Below are 21,552 nucleotides of genomic sequence, written 5' to 3'. Positions count from 1 at the left end.
TAAAAGTCTTTGTCCATTGTTTTAAACAATCACATGCTTTTCCTTTTGATAAATCAATTTAACTGCAACTTTCTTCAGTATAGTTTCTACTTGAAGATAAATGAATATTAAATATTCCTTTAGATATCACCTCTAGATAATTTTTATCTCATTAAGTTACCTTTTAAAATTAAGTTTGTAGAAATGACTCTGGAAGACTAGTTAGTACAAAGCGAGGTGAAATTCACTGACTCATGTAGCACTGTAACCTTGCTGTATTGTTCTGGTCAGTAAACTTATCTACATTTAGCTAATTCTTATTTCTCAGCTAAGTTTTCCAGAAAATAAATAAATTAGTCCATAAACTCCAGAGATCTTTGGTACAACAGACCTGATTTACTTCAAATAGACTTCATGTCCTTTCTACACCCTCTCCTTTCCACTACCACCTACAAAAATGATAAAAATTTGTTTTATTTATGGAATAAAAGTGATGACATGCTACTTATTTATGCTATCAGACTAAGGCAGCTTTGAGTCCAGCGTATTCCAACAAAAGAGGAGGCGGAAGGCACACAGCTTAAAACTCACAGTCAAAGTGGAAACCACTGACTCAGCTACCCTGCTCTTCACAAAAAATATGTTCCATATTCAGTCTTGGTGACCACCAGGATCTTATAAATTGTGAAGTCCAATCTGGATATCTTCTACTGTTTTACACAGCTTGACTTATGAGATGTGACCAAGTTTTAGGCACAGGTCATGAAATCAGGAAGATCGGGATCCACGCTGGCTTCTAAGGCCTTGAAAGTCAGTAATTATTGTATAAATTTAATTTTCTGGGTCAATTCAAGTCTAAGACTTTATTGCATTGTCATTTTAATAAGTAAAGTCAACATTCGGTGCTAAATAAATTTGTACAGGTTGTGTCTCAGCCCCCCTATACTATGCTACCTTCTTAATGCACGGTCAATTCTTAGTCAGATTCTTAGAGGCCCTATCATTGAAGCTGCATGCTCAGGAACTCTTGTTACACCAGAGTAGTCTAGGGAGATGCAGGTATCACACACCAGAGCTCTGCCATAGAAGGATGCAGAGATAGCAGCTGCCCCTGTCGCTATAAGGGCTTGGAGAAAAATCTTCATCAGTGGTCAGACTGCATGTGTGCTAAGTCACTTCAGCCATGTCTGACTCTGTGACCCTATGGACTGTAGCCTGCCAGACTCCTCTGTCCAAAGGAGTCTCCAGGCAAGAATGGGTTGCCATGCCCTTGTCCAGGGGCTCTTCCTGAAGCCCCAGTGGTCAGAGACTGCACCTTAACTGCAGTAGACTGCTATAAGATTGGGAGATAAGACATGAAAGAGACAGGGAGGAAGGATGGGAAGGAGAGAAGGGAAATGAGAAAGAAGAGGGCGGGAATCAGGCAGGGGAGAGAGATGGAGAGATGGGATAAGGAGGAGGTTAGGGAAAAGAAAGGAAGGGACAGAAATAGACTCTCATACATATAAGGAGGCAGAGGCAGACAAGTACAGACTGTGGGAAACTGATCAACCTCCAAAATAGAAGACAAGAGAAAGCAGCAGTGAGGCAGAGTAACTGGGACAGAAAAACAAGACCTCAAAACTCTGCTAACTATGGTCTAGTAAGAAGCAACTCTCCTGCAAGGTGAATTTCCTCTGTCTGAGCAAGACCAGACACACAAAAGCACAGACAGACACAGATGAAAATAAATTTTTACCAGAAGAGTAACTATTTCTCCCAAAGTTTGGTCTAGAGCCACAAGCAAGCAATCAATGAATGACTGAGAATTTCAGGCTCAGTGTTAGGGAGACAATGATGAGTAAGGTATGGGCTCTTCCTTCAAGTTACCAATAAAAGTAACTTCACAGTGTGGTGTGGTGGGAAGGATAGAATTAATAAGGAGAAGAGCTGGTAAGTTCTTCATGATTCTCAGTAGGTTTTATTTTTTGTTTTTTAACCTGCAATGGAGGATGACAATAATCTCTACCTCATAAATGAGAACTTCCATATAAAAGTATTTACCATCTATAAATGCCTATAAATTAATGTTAATTATTTCAAGTTTTATTTTGTATGTACAATCCTATACCACCCTGAGTTTTCTCCCACTGAGAGAAGAATCACTTAGCATTTGCTCCTATAGTATTTTTATGTATGTAGTATATACATAATACTATATACTATACTATTACTATATACTATACTATAAAAGTATATAGTATTTTTATGTAACAAACAGGTTGACTTTCTGCAAGCTTATTTATACAGAGAAATACACTCAATTTACCTCAGTTACCACTACCATCATTAGTATTCATGCCCTATCTTACCTCGTCTCTCATATGCACACACACACACACACACACACACACACACACACACACACTGTGCTACATTTCTTAGCCAAGCATTCAAGACTTCAAGCATCTGAACCCCACCCACCTCTAACTCAGAACCCGCTTCTCTCCTGAGTTAACTGTCCACCAGCCATTGTTCCCCTCATGAGGAGGCCCATGCTCCACCCAGATTCATTCTAGGAGCCCACTTGCTGGTCACTCTTCTCTGCACACTCTGCCCATCCTGTCTTTTCTTTAGGCATTTTAAGTCTCTCCCGTTCCACAGAACCTCTCTTCCACCTCAGTCATTGATGGGCAGGGCCTCCTTGATTTTCATGAGCTTAATCACCCTTGCAATTCCTTTCACTTATTTGGCACTTGGACCCCACACTGTCAGGGACCCTCTTATGTATCTGTCCTGCCTCTTGAGTCAGATTATATTTTCCTTTCAAGGCAAAAAGGACTAGTAAATATTTCCCTGAATCCCAAGCATCTACCATAAGCTACACACATTGATGGTAAGCATTTCCAGTCTAATGTCTTGTTCTGTCACATGGTTCCAAGCAACAATAACGAAGCCAGGATAATATTTATCTGCATCAACCGTACTTCATATACAGTCTCTTATTTAACCTTCCCTACAATCTTATATGGTACATTCATCACTTTCACCTTCCAAAGGAGTACACAAAGGCACAGAAAAATAACAGGCCCCAGGTGACCCAACTATTATAGATGTGGTTTTGAAGTGAGACGATCACCAATCAGTCTGTGAAGCTGAGTTTTGGACCTGGATATGACTAATTTCAAAGAGCCCTGTTCCTTCTTTGATTACCAGTATTCCGCCTAGACCTGGGGAAATAGTTTTACAATATTCAAATTAATGGTCTGGAATAAGAAATATTAAACTTGTTGCCAACCTCCCTTTTAGGAGTGTCATTAAAATTGGAGAATTCATCATAGAAAGTTTTTGGTAAGCTGACGTGATTTTTAAAGGAGTTCACTAAGATGCTTCTTTAGAGAAAATGCTTGCTTTCTTGTCCCCATTTTACCAATGGAAAAACTGACATTAATTTTAATATTAATATTTTAATATCAATATGGACAAAAAGATCCCACACCTATGGTTCCTCTTTTCATAAAATTTACCTTGATCCTCAACATGGGGAGCAGCCAGTGTTAGAGTGATCTTCTTCCCTGAAACCCACAGGAGACTCTTGGCAGCCCAGAAAGTCCAGGGAACTACAGCCACCGGGCAGTGGCTGTGCAAGACACCCTTTGTGTTATTTCAGAGCAATACTGTTGACCTCATTTACAAAAAGATGTAATGGGCAAATCAGGGTTGCACCAAAAATAAAAGTAAGTACTTCTATCCACAGTGGGAACTGGATCTAAGCTAAAAGTGAACGTCTGCAGAGTACTCCCAACAGTTCATTTTGACCACCAGACTTAGGACAATGCTGAGAGGGAAACAGTGATGGGGAGAACGCATACAGTACATCTATGTGCAGTGTTTTCATACATATTCCCCATACCCAGTTCTACACCTACAAGCTGAGAATGAGAATCATCAAGTATGTCAATACCTAACTCCATAAAGAAAAGAGATAGGACACATATGCAGAGACTTACGCAAGCAGGCAGACATACACTGATATACAGACACCTACACATAATACAGACTCACACACAGATTCAAAGAAAGACTCAGACAGAGACACACAGACATATCTGCAGACACACAAGCTCAGGCAGACACACAGACACAATGAGATACTGACAAACACACAGGCATACTTAGGGATGCGCACAGTCAAATGGACACACAACAGACAGCTGGCTACTCCCACAAGACAGACTCAAGGACAGAAACACATGTACACACACACGAGTGCACGCACACAGGCAGCAGGCATACCTAACACAGACTTAGAGACACAAAGCTACGCATAGGGATGAGAGACTCACATAGATAGAGAGGCAGACTAATACACAGATTTACACTCACAATGAGAAAGACACACATAACTGTTCACAGGGATGCACACGCATACGGCACACATTCACTCACACACACATTCACTCACATGCACACACACTCACGTACAACCATAGCTAATGTGCAGTCTCTGAACTGTGGTCAGGACTCATCAGAACAGTTGGGCAGAGGTTGGTGTTAGAGAGGAAGGTGAAGTCTGTCCGCTACTGCAGAAGAATGTGAAATTTGAAATCAGCAACTTGGAAGAGTTTCAACTTTGATACTAACTGTGCAAACGCAAGCAAATGATTGGAGCTCTGAACTGCATCCTCATCTGTAGAAGAATGATAAAAATTCTACCTCTAAGGATGAATGTTGGGATTAAGCGTGATAATAAGGTGAAAAAAATGCTGTTCAAATAATTTAAAAGACTGATATTTCGGTGGTGGATTATTATCATCACCTTCCTAAAACTGCAAAGAAAGCTTCTAGGAAGAGAAACAGGAAAAGCCTTATCCAACTCATCCACTGTATCCACTGCTACAAAAGCTTGAGCAGGTCTTAAAAATTTTTTGAGCTCTAAAAACATAAACTTCTACATCAAATATAAGCACAGAAAATTCTATTACCAGTATCAACTTAAACTAGCTAATATGAATGCCTACTGTGTGCCACTCATGCCTGAAAATTAAAATGTTCTATTTAATCAAATACTCTGATTAGTCAAGTTATCATACATAACTTAACGTCATATTTGGCACCTCTATTTGCAAGGATTATAGTGCAACAGTATAAGCAGGACTAAGACTGAATTTAGCACTTTGAGCCTTATAGTGTTTCAGAGCCACCACCACAAACATTTTAGGAGCATGTGAAGCTCAGCCTAGGATCTGGAAAGGACACAGCACTGAGGGCCAGGGACATGAGGTCTGGTCACAGTCTCACTCATGCCTTGCTGTTGGATTTGGGCAAATCACGTAACTTCTTCCCATTGCAGTTTCCTCGTCTATAAAATACAGGGCTGTGCTAAATGATCTCAAAGGGCTCTTTTGGCTCCAATTCAATTTTCTAATAGTGCGATAGACTGAAGAAATGCTGGCTAATTGGGTTTCTGTTGAGAGAATGCTGAATATACTAGTTTTTACCATACTTCTATAAAAAATGAAAACATGTGTAACTTTATATATCTGAGAGGAAAAGATTTATTATCATTGGACCAGATAAAACACAGTCAACTCATTGTCATGATGAGTATTATATAAGAATATAAATAGGTAAAAGGATCTTTCTGGGGTCCCCGGAAATTCAAGAACAGAACAGACATTAGATCCCTAATTCCTAGGACAAAGGTCCCTGAAGATAACCTCCAGGATGCCTGAAGCCAACATCTGTGAAATGGGAAGCCTGAGTCTGGAGAAAGTTCACATGGTTTTAAACAGAGCACCTCCCTCCCAGCTCAGGGAAACGCAGATGGATCCAGTTCCCCAAAGGCAAGCAGATAACAAAATAATACAGTATGTTTTCAAGAAGTAGCTTAGGTCCCTCCAAGAGTCTAAAAATGTGAATCTAGATAGATTTTTTTGTTGTTGTTAGACTTAGGAGACAGCTTGTATTGTCTTGAGGAGCTTTGTGAAAATTTAGGAAAATAGTTTAGAACCTGTTCAGTCTTTCCAAGGCTGTGTTTTAAAATGAATCCACTTTAAATGTTCATGTTTTACTAGGTTTTTAAATATATGATTTGTCATTTAAATGGTCTAAGCCTTACCTTTAAAGACTTCTCGGCAATCAACTGACTTGAAACCCAATATTTTGTTCCACTTGAGAATCATAGTTATATATATTTTTCTTTAATGTGCATTTTTAAAAATAACTGAAACATTTCTGACAACATGTGTTTTGAATTTTCTGCAACTCAGACATTTTAAAATTGTTTAGTACATTGAATGGATCCTAAAGGCTATCTAGGTGGTGCTGATCTACTTTGGAATCTAAGGATTCTTTAGGAATATTTAATGAGTTTTCTGATGTGGGGTGACACACTTCATGCTAAATTTGTAACATTTCCTTCCTCTGAATATTGGTGGTCTTTTTACTAGAAAAGTCCTGCTTCTATGACACTAGGATGAGCTCTGAGCTCAAGAAGACAGAAGAATCTAAGGCAGATTTAAATAAATTTCAAATGGAGATCTACTTATAGGAATGCTCTCAGAAAACATACAAAAAAGAAGTAATGGATCTTTTAAAGGCATGGTCCAGGACACTCAGCTTATAGACTTTTGATTAATTTCTCAACAACCAGTGAAACTATCATTAGTCACATTTGAAGACACTGAGGCTCAGAGAGGCTACAGAGCTAGTAAGCAATAGAATCAGAATCTGAAATCCAGCTCAGTCCAACTCCAAAACACATATTCTTTCTCTTTTTCGCATTTCTCTACAGGTCTCTCTCATTCTTTCTTTAAGCTACCATGATATTCTTCTAAAAATATAGCTCAGATTAAATGTGCTGCATCCACAAGCACTTTTAACGGTTCATGATTATCTTTAAAGATAAACCTGAACTAACCATGGCAATGATCTGTTTCAGCCTGCCTTCCGATCATGTCAGACACTGGATGAGGCCTGACACATGGATTATTTTATTGAATCTTCTCAACAACTCCTTGTGCTTAGAAACTATGAATTTCCTCATCTCTTATGTGTAGAAACCAGGGCAGTATAACTGCATATCTTTTGTTCTTATCTACAACCTAATCTTAAAGATGGGAAAGATAGGAAAGAAGGGAAGATGGTAAGAAGAGACAAGGGGAAGGGGAGGGAGACAGGGAAAGAGGGAGGAAGGGAGGAAATATTTATTAAATACCTAACACATATATAACAGAGAAGGCGATGGCACCCCACTCCAGTACTCTTGCCTGGAAAATCCCATGGACAGAGGAGCCTGGTAGGCTGCAGTCCATGGGGTTGCGAAGAGTCGGACACAACTGAGGGACTTCACTTTCACTTTTCACTTTCATGCTTTGGAGAAGGAAATGGCAACCCACTCCAGTGTTCTTGCCTGGAGAATCCCAGGGACGGGGGAGCCTGGTGGGCTGCTGTCTATAGGGTCGCACAGAGTCGGACATGACTGAAGCGACTTAATAGCAGCAGCAGCAACACATATATAAGGTATTTGCTAGGAGACTGAATATTGTATCATTTATTAATCAAGTCCTAACATTTTTACAGTTGAGAAAAGTGAAATTCTGAGATATAGCAACTTAGTAAGCCAGGATTGAACCCTGGTTACCTTTCTACTACACAAGTCCAACACTGTGCTTTGTAAATAGTAAGTACATAAAACGAAATGGAATTGGAAAAAAGTGTGTCCAAGGGATAAAGAACACAGTGTCAGTCACAACGCTCAAATGAAGGCAAAGAAAGCTAGGTAAAAATGAATGAATCTAAAAGATAAATGACAAGGTCTGTTAAGAAACAGCCTGCAAAATTACTGTAGTTCTCAAACATTCTTGAGTATGTCTCAAGCTTTTATGAGGACCTATTAGAGAATACCCATGTTTCGTCTAAGAAACTGCTGTACTTATATAGTAGAAATACTGGGGATCTTGTAACATATTTTTCTTTTTTGTTTGGTTATCAAGATGTTCACAGTCAAGTCTGTGGTGCATCTCTAACAATTATGTAAATATGCATGACAAGAATTTTTGTGCACTTACCTTATCCCAGCTTTATCTATTTACCTTATTTTACTATACTTAACTTTTCTTTCCCACTATCTCCTCCCTATTTAGTTTTTATCTTGTTTTATTATATGTCTTACTGCAAACCACCCAAAATTGTTTTTGCATTAAGATAAGTTATAAATACAAGCAATAGAATTTTATTAACTTTTTGCTCCTTAATTCAGATAGAATAAAACCAGTAGTCATATCAAACTGTATACAATGTTTGATTAGTGAAGGCTATTCTTAAAGTTAAGGGCAATACACTTAAAACATACACTATACATACATATAGTCCATAATCTAGAATAATATGTATTCAAAGTATTCTCCTGGCAGTCTCAAACACCTTTTTAGAGGGTCCACTAGACCAAAACTAGTTTTATAATAACACTAAGACATTATTTGTCCTTTTCATTCCTACTCTTTCATGACTGTTCAATGGAATTTCTCTGAAATTACACAGCCTTGTGATAAAGCAACAGATTGAATACAGAAGCAGAAATAAGAATCAAGCTGTCTACTATTAAGCCAGACATTAGAGACATTTTCAAAAAGCTAAAACAAAGCCATCTTCCAAGTTTTTATTTTGAAGAATATGCTTAGGACTAAAAATGTTGTTTACATTAACATCTAATGGGTTTATTGTGATTTTTAAATGAATAAATATTTTAATTTTTCAGTTTAAATATCATATGATAAACGTGTGTGTATGTGTGTAAAGGAATCCTAGGACTGAAAAAGTTGAGAATAGCTTATCTAGAAAGATTAAGAGAGTAGATCTAGAAGAATTAAGGGTTAGAAAGTACATAGGAGAGTGGGAGGTTAGGTCTATACAATCGTTATTATTGGCAAATTTGTTTCAAACTTCCAAAACTTCCAAACAACTCTTTATGCACAGTTAACTGTGATGTGTCAAATTTTAACCCTTTCAGTGGGAGATCCTTTAACTGGACACGACCTTTTGATTTAAAATATTTCTTTTAAACAAAAGTCTTATATTTGTTCCTTTCCCCACTCCAACCCTAAGAAGTATCTTGAACCTTTTAAACCTAGATAAATTCTCACCATCCTTTCCATTTAACCTGTAGAGAAGAAAAGAGCCAAGCAAGTTTGTTGTTGTTTTTTATGAATTGGGTCTTAAACTAGTAGCTAGGCAACCAATCAAGTAGCCCTGACAACAGAAATAAAAGGAACTTAATGATAACATTCAGCCAGGAGTCTATATCCAGCACTGCTTAGCCGTTCAATGTTACTGCTTCAAATGTAAAATCTAACACTAGTAAAAGTTACATTTTTTTTCTAATTTATGGCAATTTTGGTCTGTGCATGCTGTTTTAGAAAAACACTATCACAACTATAAATATAGTTAGTTACTCCTTTCAAAGAAATGTGCAGGAAGCGTATATATCTAAGTAGATTTCTTTGTCTCATGATTTTAGCATTCACTTCATTAAAATTGATGTTTGAAACTCAGATGTATGTCTTGTTTTAGATTTTAACTAAAATTGCCCTGTCAGTCTCACAGAGCTGTGGGGAACAAATGAGAGAGAGAGAGAGAGAGAGAGAGACAGAGAGAGGTAAGGAAGAAACAAAGTGATGCAGAGCTGGTGTTAGGTCCCTAATCTGCAAAACAAGGACAGCATTATCTATATCTCTGAATTTGGAAAGGTTCTAGAGAGATAAGACATGTGATAATATTTCTGAAACGGAAACACTACTAAAACGCTTTTTGTCACAATGTTAAAAGTAGTATATAATTTTTTTTAAAACCAACTTTTGCTCTGCTTTGCAAAAGAGGATGTTATAATTAGAATCTGTCCCCTTCCTGTAAAATCTCTAATATGCCCACAACACTTCTAATTCAAGTTATCAATATTTTGGGAATGAGTTGACATTGGAAAAAGCACAACTGAACATGTTAGTCAACTGCTCATAAAAATTACCATCGTGATTAATCAATGCTATACGCTCCTTGAAAACAACAAAACCTCACTAGTCTGTGTGCTATATAAGAAACTCATTCATTCCAAACACACTTTGCTAAATAATTTGCTCACAGTTCCCTTACACTTATTGTTGTACGGCTACATTGATCATCTGTCTGAACTTATCCTGTCATGCAACAATGACTATCTGAATCAACTGTGTAAATAACAAGGAGCTGTGGCAACTGACAACGTGGAGCAGAAGACATACAGTATGTTTTTCATTTCCAATAAAAGAGGGCAGTATTACATCAGTGTAATGCTGACATACTGTTCTGATGTTTTTGCAAAGTATGGGTACGAAGCAAGAATCTACACTTGTGAATAAGTGAACAATTGTGTTTTTTAACAAAAAGGAACAGGCTTACAATGTACCTTAGTGACTGGACTGTTTTTCTATTTACTTGATTGAAAAAATATCATTTTGGCATGAGAAATGCATATAGTTATCGACAATCAGGTTAAGTATTCTCAAAAATCATGGATTGAAATTTTGGTTTTCTGGAAATTATTAAAGTATATATTAAATTAATAGGAACAAAAGTCCCTAGCACACTGATATTATAAAATTTGAACATTATCATGTTGGCTATGAGCAGATCCTATAGCAAGTAACTAGAGTATTCAAGTTACTTTAATAATGAAAAAGAAAAATGCATATCTTGAGTTTGTAAGAAGGTGCCTGTTAGCTTCTAACTAACCTTCTACTCTATCTTAAGAAATTTTGGCTTCACGGAGCAGTAGGTTAATCCATTCACCTTTGGAGAGTCTCAAAGAGTGAAAATTTAATAAAATTAACAACAGGTTTGACAACCTGTCTGAGGTCTTACAGTGAAAAAGGACCTAATAGTAACAGAGCATCTCTCGTGTCAGATATGTGCTCTATGTATATCTTCCCTCAAAACAAGCCTTCAAGGAAAGGATAATTATCTCTATTTTATAGGTATATTCATTGAGACCCACAGAGGTTAAGTAACTTACTAAAATAACACAGAAAACCACACAGGCTGCTTCCAAGATTAATCCTAGAAACTGACACTCCAAAGCCCATGCTCTTTCCAATACACCGTGCGCTCTCTAATTCTATTACTGCTTCTGGACTAGCCACCTCTTCTGTTTCTTTGTCTATACTAGCATCAATAAATCTTCTGCTTTCTGACTGATATCTTTCCAGAGCCAGAACCAGTGGACATCATTGTGGGGAAGAATGCTTTATTGAAATAGAAGATGAAACATATACAGAAAGCAGGGGGCTCAATGCCTTTCTGCTTCACTGTTTTTGTTACTTTTACCCTGTCTTATTCCACCAAAGGTTTTAGATTGCAAATGTAAAAAGTACTTTGGTAAGCAATAGCTTAAATATCTTATAGAAAATAAGTAAGCAAATCTGGTACTTTTCTGAAAATAGAAATATCACTGATGAAGAACTAGGAAAGCTGAGATTTAATTCCCACTCTGACACAAATTCACTATGTGACCAAGCATAAGTCATGTTCTTTCTTTAGGTCTCAGTCTTCCTGTCTGTGAATTGAAGGTATTGGACCAGATCAAATGTTATATTCCCTTCAGTTCTTTCATTCTATAGTTTTAATCCCACCAATATACTTCAGAGGCAGACAGAGTGTGATAATAGTGTTCATGGTAGCTCATTTTGACATGCAATGAGGTCAAGAATTTTTCTTAAGAGATTCTCAGAAGATGAAGGGAACAGCAGTTCAGGTCACATGTGTATAGATGTGCAATCAGCCTATTTAGGGTAACTCTGATCAACAGGTAATCAATCTACTGGCTCTTGAAGGTATTAAGATAACCAAAATAACCAGATATCTAAGTTACATCATACCTATGTAGGAATGTACTCTAACCAACCACTGAGTCAGCATTCAAACACTAGGGAAGTCAGAAAAGTTACAAAATGCACTTTTTAACACTAAGAAAGCCCACCCTACCTTGCCTCTCTTCTAGCCAGATGTCCTTAGCTTAGCTGGCAACCCACTCCAGTGTTCTTGCCTGGAGAATCCCAGGGACGGGGGAGCTGCCGTCTCTGGGGTCACAGAGAGTCAGACATGACTGAAGCGACTTAGCAGCAGCAAGGACATTTAGAAGCAGCCTATCTAAAATCCTGCAGTGTATTGTCATGACTAAAATACTCTCTATCTGAGAAATGTCAAAACAACGAAATTCAGTGAGAAGTTCACCTATAATATGATCAAACTGCCCTGGCACTGTCATAGGTTGTTCTTGCTGCAGAAAGTTAAAACCCAGGGAATAAACTTAGACTTCTGCTGGCAAGACATTCCTGATCCATGCACAGCAGCTATTTTGAAATGATGGAGCATGAAAGCTCCTAAGGTGCCGTCACAGGCTATTGTCCCTAAAATCTATATATTTAACAGACCCTAAATATCCTGTGACACAGTCAACCAGAACAACTCCATTGGTGCCGTTCTGGTTGATCAAGTTAACAGTGTTTCATTTCAAAGTGTCAATATAGGAGTTTACCCAGTAAAGTGAAATATATCATAGGTCAACATGTATTCATATGGACATATATGTAATTCTGTTTGTATTATAAGGGTTTCCCAGATGGCTCAGTGGTAAAGAATCTGCCTGCCAATGCAAGAGACATGCATTCAATCTCTGGGTCAGGAAGATCCCCTGGGGAAGGAAATGGCAACTCATGCCAGTATTTTGCCTGGAAAATTCCATGGACAGAGGAGCCTGGTGGTCTACAGTCCATGGGGTTGCAAAGAGTCAGACAGGACTGAGCAACTAACACTCACTTTCAGGACTTCCCTGGTGGCTCAGCAGTAAAAGAATCTGCCTCAATGCAGGAGACTGAGGTTCAATCTCTGGTTGGAAAGATGCCCTGGAGAAGGAAATGGCAACCCATTCCACTATTCTTTCCTGGGAAATCCCATAGACAGAGGACCCTGGTGGGCTACAGTCCATGTGGTCACAAAAAAGTCAGACATGACTTAGCGACTAAACAACAAAAACAACAAACCCCTGTGTCTGTGAAGTAAATGTTCCCCTCAGTTATGAAATACACAAAACATGTTCTATATACATCTAATGTTAGTAAACATCACAAAAACAACTCTGCGAAGGAAACTGTGATGTACTGCCCAGATTCCCCTTCAGGACTGATTTGTTTCCTCACCTGTAGGGAATGTTTTGCTCACCCTCAGCTGTTGGCCGTCTTCAGCATCGCCTCAGCTAGAGTCACACCTCACCCAAGATTAAGTCCCTTTCCCAGGGCAGCCCTCATCTAATGACTGGTTCACACAAAGGTATGAAAGCTCACTCCTTCCATCCAACTTGAGACAATTCTGAATGGACATGGCAGCCTCAAAGCTTCATATGAGGTTGACTAAGGCCTTGGATGAGACTGCATCACAGTCCGATTCTGCTTTCATCCTTTCCCTTCCACAGGTGGCAATCAGAAAGAGGACCCCCTACCCCCATAAACCTGCTTGCTAATCTCTGTCTCAGGCTTCCCCGGTGGCTCATCAGTAAGGAATCCACCTGTGATGCAGAAGACGCAGGAGACCCAGGTTCAATCCCTGGGTGGGGAAGATCCCCTGGAGGAGGGCCTGGCAACCCACTCCAGTATTCTTGCCTGGAGAGTCCCCAGGGACAGAGAAGCCTGGCAGGTTCCAGCTATAGGGCTGCAAAGAGTCAGACACAACTGAAGTGACTGAGCATGTATCAGCACACACTCTTCATCTCACAGTCTGCTTCTCAGGGAACTCAAATCTGTGACACACTCATTTTTAAACAATGTCCAGATACGAGTGTGATACTACTGCTACTGCTGCTGAGTCATTTCAGTCAAGTCCGACTCTGTGCGACCCCATAGACGGCAGCCCACCAGGCTCCCCCGTCCCTGGGATTCTCCAGGCAAGAACACTGAAGTGGGTTGCCATTTCCTTGTCCAATGCATGAAAGTGAAAAGTGAAAGTGAAGTCGCTCAGTCACGTCCGACTCGTAGCGACCCCATGGACTGCAGCCCACCAGGCTCCTCTGTCCATGGGATTTTCCAGGCAAGAGTACTGGAGTGGGGTGCCATTGCCTTCTCCGTGAGTGTGATGAGGTATGCTTTATAAATTACAAGGTGTTGTGATAGAAATACTGAACAATTGTCTAAAACTGTACTATGGTTTACAAGAATAAAGTTATAAATCTAATTTATGAATCTTTACACTTAAGGAAATTGAGATAATTCCAAAGATGATGATTTTGAAGAGAGTTAAACTGACTTTGTCACAATCTATTTTACTAATCTTATTGTACATTATATATTTATCTTATTTGATCTCAGAAGAAAATATGATTCTCAGAAGAAAAAGTAGTGTTGTGTGAAACCTCATAAAATTAAGATGGATATTTTGATTATAAGAGAGCCAAAACTACCATCACAGGAGTCCTTTAATATCATTCTTAATTAACTCTTCTGCAGGTAATGAACCTAACAAGAATAGATACTGGGTCTAGAAACTAGTCAAAGCCTGTGCTTAGTTGCTCGGTCGTGTCCAACTCTTTGAGACCCCATGGACTATAGCCTACCAGGCTCCTCTGTCGATGGGGATTCTCCAGGCAAGAATGCTGGAGTGGGTTGCCATACCCTCCTCCAGGGGATCTTCCCAACCAAGGGATTGAACCCAGGTCTCCTGCATTGCAGGCAGATTCTTTACCGTCTGAGCCACCAGGGAAGCCAGACAAAGCCTACAACAAATATACATTCAAAACAGTGACATTATTTGCGAGAGAGAGAATGTAAAGGAGAACCTGTGAATACAACAGCCTTGAATATAATGGACTTTTCCAGCAACCCGAATTCAACCCCTATAAGGTCATCTACTGAGACAACAACTCTCTTCAACTGAGAAACCAGGGTTTTCTGATTCTGTAGAAGCCATTTTGCCACTTATCTCCAGGAGCTCAATTACATTGTGTGACATATTTTAGGACAAGTTGAGATTTATTAATTTTCAATCTTAACCTAATCTCTTGTCTCTCACTGGTGGCTTCCAACACAAAATAAGGTGTTATTATTTCAGAGGCTCAGACTTCTTTCCTCTATATGAATTAAGAAAAGTCAATGAGAAATACTTAAAATTAACCCAGAGTATTTGAAGTTAGTAGAGTCTTAAGCTTGAACTTGAATCGATGATATAAATTCAACAATATAGGGTCACTGTGTCAGACAAAGAGAGTCACTGCTGGAAGGAAGGGATGTCCAGTGCCAATTTACTATTTAGGTTTAGTGCAAACATTTCAGGATGTTGCTATTCTAAGCCTACTTAATGTGACAGAGGGGCTTCACTGAAAGGCAGAGTTGCTGTAACAATACTGAATTTATTTCTTATTTCCCCCACAACCTAAATGATGTACACACATCTGTTTTAAATATTCTCTATGTTAATATTCCAAACAAAAATTCTAGTTTTTCATTAGAAATATTTTTCAAAGAAATATCTTATTCATAACATTAATCAAAAGCAAATGATTCTCTATAATTTAAAAACAAATGTGATTATTGAAGGGGCTTCCCATGTGGCTCAGTAGCAAAAGAACCCACCTGCCAATGCAGGAGGCACAGGAGACACAGGTTCAATACCTGGGGCAGGAAGATCCCCTGGAGGGGGAAATGGTAACCAACTCCAGTATTTTTGCAGGGATAATCAATCCCACAGACAGAGGAAGGCTACAGTCCATGGGGTCACAAAGAGTGGGACATGACTGAGCTTGACTAAGCACACACATGAGATTATTTAAATAACTTGTTTTTTTGTGGAATAAAATTTCTGAAATGTATTAATTCTAAATATATTTATTTAGCCCAGTGATGTTTCAACTAGGGGTAATTTTGTCCTCCCTACCCCAATAGGGGACATTTAGCAATGTCTAGAGACATTTCTGGTCATCACAAAAGGAGGGGTGCTGCTGGCACCTAATGAGTAGAGGCCAGATTAGCCACCCATGACAAAGAATTCTCCAGCCAAAAATGTCAATAATGCTGAGGCATCAGCATTATTATGACATTATGAAATTATGACATTATGAAACCATGATCTAACTTAATAAATCTGAAGTTTCCATAGCTTTGTGTATCAACTCAGTTAGAAAGGAGTTTAACTATGTAAGTTGGTCAATATTTTATCATCTGAAACATTTAACTCTGCTTTCTTCTGCTGACCCTTCCATCATTGTTATGAGGAACTCATATCTGTGGCAAAATAGCTCATTTGTTCTATATATTCAAAGATCACCCATAATGTAGCCTAAAAGGTATGGGAAACATAAGAAAGTACCCACTCTGTACCTGAGGCTTTGCTAGGTATATTCATATATATTTTATTCTATTGTAACCCAGATTACTACCCTCACATTACAGATGAAGAACTTTAGATCCAGAGAAGTTATTCAACTTACCAAATATCACATAGCTGGCAAGTGACAACTCAGGGCCTACCACTCCAAGTGAGAATATATACCTTTAAACTCATTAATACTTCCCACATATGCAAAGAAAACTTATGAATCACCAATGGTAGTTAATGCGGTGAGAAGGGTAATTAGCTATTGACCATACCACTGTATTATTAGACATTTTAGTAACCATATATCACTTTCATTTGAAAACCAATACAGTTTAAAAGACTTAGATAAATCACCGACATCCTTCTCATACTAATTTTAGGATTCACCCTTGACAAAATTGTAAAGTAGGAGATGTTCTCTGCTGCATGTATCCATTCTCTTGCTTTTACCCCAATTTCTACTCAGTAGCCCTGTGTCTCCTGAGAAACATGTATGCAGGTCAAGAAGCAACAGTTAGAACCAGACATGTAATAACGGACTGGTTCAAAATTGGGAAAGGAGTATGACAAGGCTCCATATTGTCACACTGTTTATTTAACTTATATACAGAGTACATCATGTAAAATGCCAGGCTGGATGAATCACAAGCTGGAATCAAGATTGCTGGGAGAAATATCAATAGCCTCAGATAGGCAGATGATACCACTCTACTGCCAGAAAGTGAAGAGGAACTAAAGAGCCTCTTGATGAGGGTGAAAGAGAGTGAAAAAGCTGACTTAAAACAACATTCAGAAAGCTAAGATCATGGCATCTAGTCCCATCACTTCATGATAAATAAACGGGGAAAAAGTGGAAGCAGTGACAGATCTTATTTTCTTGGGCTCCAAAATTACTGTAGATGGTGACTGCAGCCATGAAATTAAAAGATGCTTGCTCCTTGGAAGAAAAGCTATGACAAACCTAGACAGTGTATTAAAGAGCAGAGGCAACACTCTGCTGACAAAGGTCCATATAGTCAAAGCTATGATTTTTCCAATAGTCATGTACAGATGTGACAGTTAGACCATGAAGAAGGCTAAGCACTGAAGAATTGATGCCTTCAAACTGTGGTGCTGGAGAAGACTCTTGAGAGTCCCCTGGACAGCAAGGAGTTCAAACCAGTCAATCCTAAAAGAGGGTTTCCCTTGTAGCTCAGTTGGTAAAGACTCTGCCTGCAATGCAGGAGACCTGGGTTCAATTCCTGGGTTGGGAAGATCCCCTAGAGAAGGAAATGGCAATCCACTCCAGTATTCTTGCCTAGAGAATCCCATAGACAGAGGAGCCTAGCAGGCCATAGTCCATGGGGTCGCAAGAGTCAGACATGACTTAGCAACTAAGCTATGACAAATCCTAAAGGAAATCAACCCTAAATTTTCATTGAAAGAACTGATGATAAAGCTGAAGCTCCAGTACTTTGGCCACCTGACGTAAAGGGCTGACTCAGCGGAAAAGACCCTGGTGCTGGGAAAGGTTGAGGGCAGGAGGAGAAGGGGGAGACAGAGGATGAGATTGTTGGATGGCATCATTAACACAACAGATATAATATAATGGATATGAATATAACCAGACATAGAATATAGAGCAAACATGGAGTTTGAGCAACATGGAGGTGGTGCAAACTCCAAAAAAAGTATGCTCAAACTCCAGGAGATAGTGAAGGAGAGGGAAGGCTGGCATGCTGCAGTCCATGGGTTCGCAAAGAGTTGGACACAACTTAGTGACAGAACAACAATCCCTATGCATAGCAGGTCCCAAGTGTATAAAAGCTTATGGCTTATCCAGCACCAAAAGGCCCACCATTCCCCCAGATAGTTTCTCTCCTACTTTATGTGACTGCTAAGTCACTTCAGTCGTGTCCGACTCTGTGTGACCCCATAGACGGCAGCTCACCAGGCTCCCCCGTCCCTGGGATTCTCCAGGCAAGAACACTGGAGTGGGTTGCCATTTCCTTCCCCAATGCATGTAAGTGAAAAGTGAAAGTGAAGTCGCTCAGTCGTGTCCGACTCTTCGCGACCCCATGGACTGCAGCCTACCAGGCTCCTCCGCCCATGGAATTTTCCAGGCAAGAGTACTGGAGTGGGTGCCATTGCCTTCTCCGACTTTATGTGAACTTCTTGCTAAAAGGATCAATCAAAGTAGGGGAGGGGGAGTTAATTCATTATTAATTTAATGTATTAAATTAATATATTTATGTAATCTATTTTTCTATCTGTAGGAAACTGGGTCTTTGCAGATATAATCAAGTTAAAGTCACACTGGATTAGGGTGGACCCTAAATTCAATAAGTGATGTTCTTCTTAAGAAGAGGAAGATTTGGAGACATGGGGACATACACAGAGGGAAGACAGCCATGTGAAGAGGGAGGCAGGAATTCTCATCAGATTCAGAGTGAAATACACATAGTCCTTCCAAGGCCTACAGGTCTACCACACTCTGCCCCAGGCAGAGACTTCTCTTTAGGTCTCACTGCTCTGCCTTTCCTCCAGTTGCTCTTGCTAAATTGGCCTCCTTGTTGCTGGTCCTACACTCTAAGGGCCTCTAAGCCTATTGTTCCCACTGCCTGGATGCTCTTCCTGTGGCCTGCACAGGGCTTCCTTCACTCTCTCTATTACACGACACCTCCTCAGAGTCCTTACCAGCCTACCTAAAGGAACAATCCTGTAACTCTGTATTTCCTTAACTTGCTTCTATTTCCCTCATGGCAATGATTCACCTCCTCCTGTTACCAACATTATTCATTATGTATTTGTTTATTTTCTTCTTCATCTGTGTTCCCCTATCAGAATGTAAGCTCTATGAGAACAGAGATTTTTGTCTCATTTGTTCACTGTTGTATCTCCAGTGCCTAGAACAGTGTCTATTACACACTAAGCACTTGATAAATAATCTGATGAATCAAAAAAATAAATGAATGCATTTTATAAGTTTCTCTGTTTTCTGTTTTGCTCAGGCTGACAGAAAACTTAGTAATAAATTCAATGATGAGTCATAATAATATATTAGCCTTCATTGAGTATATATGCTTTTATAAAATACTCTGGTAGTCTGTAACCTCATATACCCCCTTTATTATAAGATATTTCTAAACCTTTTGGAATAGGACAGAAAAACACCAATGGCAGGAGTTTGGGTGTTTCGTTGGGTACCTGAGAGGCAACCCACACTAAGAGGGAAAAGGTATATTTGTTAATCAGCAGTAATGCTTAAACATAATGCAAGACAGTCCTCAAGCTAGAAGCCTGAATCTTTGGCTGCAGGTTGATGCTTTGGAGCCTGGAAAGAGCCAGATAAAAATGAGTCAATGGGTCTAGCAGAGCCAGTGAAGGAGGGAAGCAAGTTTTACCTTTTCATTCCTACAGTTGTTCAGCCCCATATTATTCAGGGTGGACAGTTTCCCATCAACACCATGTGGCTGTTGCTGTTGCTGCTCCCGCTGGATCTGTTCTCGCATCTTCCGAGCTTCCTGAATAGCTTTCATCACTGTATCCTGATCCCCAAACAGGGCAGGAGAGTTGAGACTGGACAGGATATCTGCATACACAGGATGTATTATTAGAGGGTCGTAAGGTTAGGCACTTAAAAAATACTGCTACTGTCCACTCCCCTGTAGAACACCACATTCTCTGAGCAAGGAAGGGGCTCGTTCGCTGTTAAGAAAAATGCAATAGACCACAGAAATTCAGGGTAACTGAGTTGTGCTGGGTTTTTTGTTTTTAGTTCTTGGAGGATGCCCTAGCATTTCAGTTTATCTGGGCTCTGTTAACCCACTTCCTCACAAGTGAAGGTTCCTAGATTCCTATATATGTACACACACACACACACCCCTTTTCTGGTTATATTTAACAATTAGTGGGAGAGTAGTTGGGATGAAAGTGGTAGGAAGGAGCACAGAGACATCTGTGCAGGCTGTCTATTATATTTAGTGTGCTAATGCAGGAAAGCTGTTTCTGACCCAGCCAAAAAAAAAATCTGTGAGGCTATACACATCCTGTAGCGATATCTGTATCTGTGTGTTCACACGTCCACTGCAGGAGAGAGGGGGTGGGAAGGAATACACCACACTCTCTGTTCCCCAGTCACTGGCTGGTTAATGAAGCATTCCACTCATGCTGCCTCAGTTACTTACCAAGAGAATGACAACCCATTTCCTACCCACAACCTGAACACCCACTGCTCTCAGTTCCCTGTCTTCTTGACAGTGAGGCTGAATGTGTGGGAATGGAATTTATATAAGGATAAAGCTTAAAATAAAGTGAAAATATTTACTTTCATTATATTCCATGCAGCACAGAAGGACAAAATTTAAAATTAAACGAAATTTCCTCTATATCTTGCATTTTATTGTAGGTTAAAATTGATACTTTAGCTTTTCCAATTTTAGACAAAAAGAAGGCAACTGACTGACAGATTTCAGCTGCTGTGGTAAAGTTTAATGTGATGAGGTTGTGTGTTTCCTGGTATGAGCATTTCATAGCACACGTGTGTGTGTGTGTGTGTGTGTATGTGTGTGTGTATCTGTGTATGTGCACACACCTCACAGAGACAGATGGGACGGGAGGAAACCAGACCACGATCAAGCTCACGTCTATGCGTGTGCAGTACATGTGCTTATCACTCGAGTTTAGAAAATATTCCCAACGCTACCTATGGAAAAGTTTTAGAAAGTTAAACAGCCACTTTTTAGCCGATGGAAACCCTGTATCTTTAGTTCTGAAGCTTTTCTGATTAAAAAAGAAAATCCATCCAGTATTGTGTGAACAAGGGTGTTATTACTTCAGCTCATTTCTAGTTCACGATCTAAGGAATACACTCTGCTAAGATGTAAACTCCAAAAGAACAAGGGCCTGTGATACAGTCATTTTTGTCCCTCACTATGTTAAGTACAGAAAACAAATGCTTTCCAAATAAAATTTAGAAGTGGTTTATAGGAGGGCCTTTTCAAGATCAAGCCTATTATTTATCCTCATGTTGGCTTTTTTCCCCTCATCTCACAACTTTCAATAATCCCGTGATCATATTCACATGCTGGGAATGATTCATTTCTCTTTGCCACAGTGATCCCACTGACTTGGAGTGAAAATCTCTGAGCCCCTAAAAGAGTGTCCTGACTCAAAAAGAGGATAGACTGCTGAGTAGATCCTAATGTCCCCAGTTTCAGTAAG

General features: G+C 39.4%; 1 protein-coding gene across 27 annotated transcripts in view; it reads right to left on the bottom strand.

Moving 5' to 3' along the window:
• Positions 1 to 21,552, bottom strand: part of SOX6 (SRY-box transcription factor 6) — an 833,346-nt gene that overhangs the window by 67,569 nt on the left and 744,225 nt on the right. For all 27 annotated transcript variants that reach the window (XM_059874855.1, XM_059874857.1, XM_059874853.1 and 24 more), the window contains one exon: positions 19,734 to 19,921. In XM_059874855.1, coding sequence (XP_059730838.1) covers positions 19,734 to 19,921 — 188 coding nt within the window. The remainder of the gene's footprint in view (positions 1 to 19,733; positions 19,922 to 21,552) is intronic.

This window comes from Bos taurus, chromosome 15, assembly GCF_002263795.3.
Source record: "Bos taurus isolate L1 Dominette 01449 registration number 42190680 breed Hereford chromosome 15, ARS-UCD2.0, whole genome shotgun sequence".
In the NCBI taxonomy this organism is placed as follows: domain Eukaryota; kingdom Metazoa; phylum Chordata; class Mammalia; order Artiodactyla; family Bovidae; genus Bos; species Bos taurus.
This window is presented reverse-complemented; position numbering and strand designations above follow the sequence as displayed.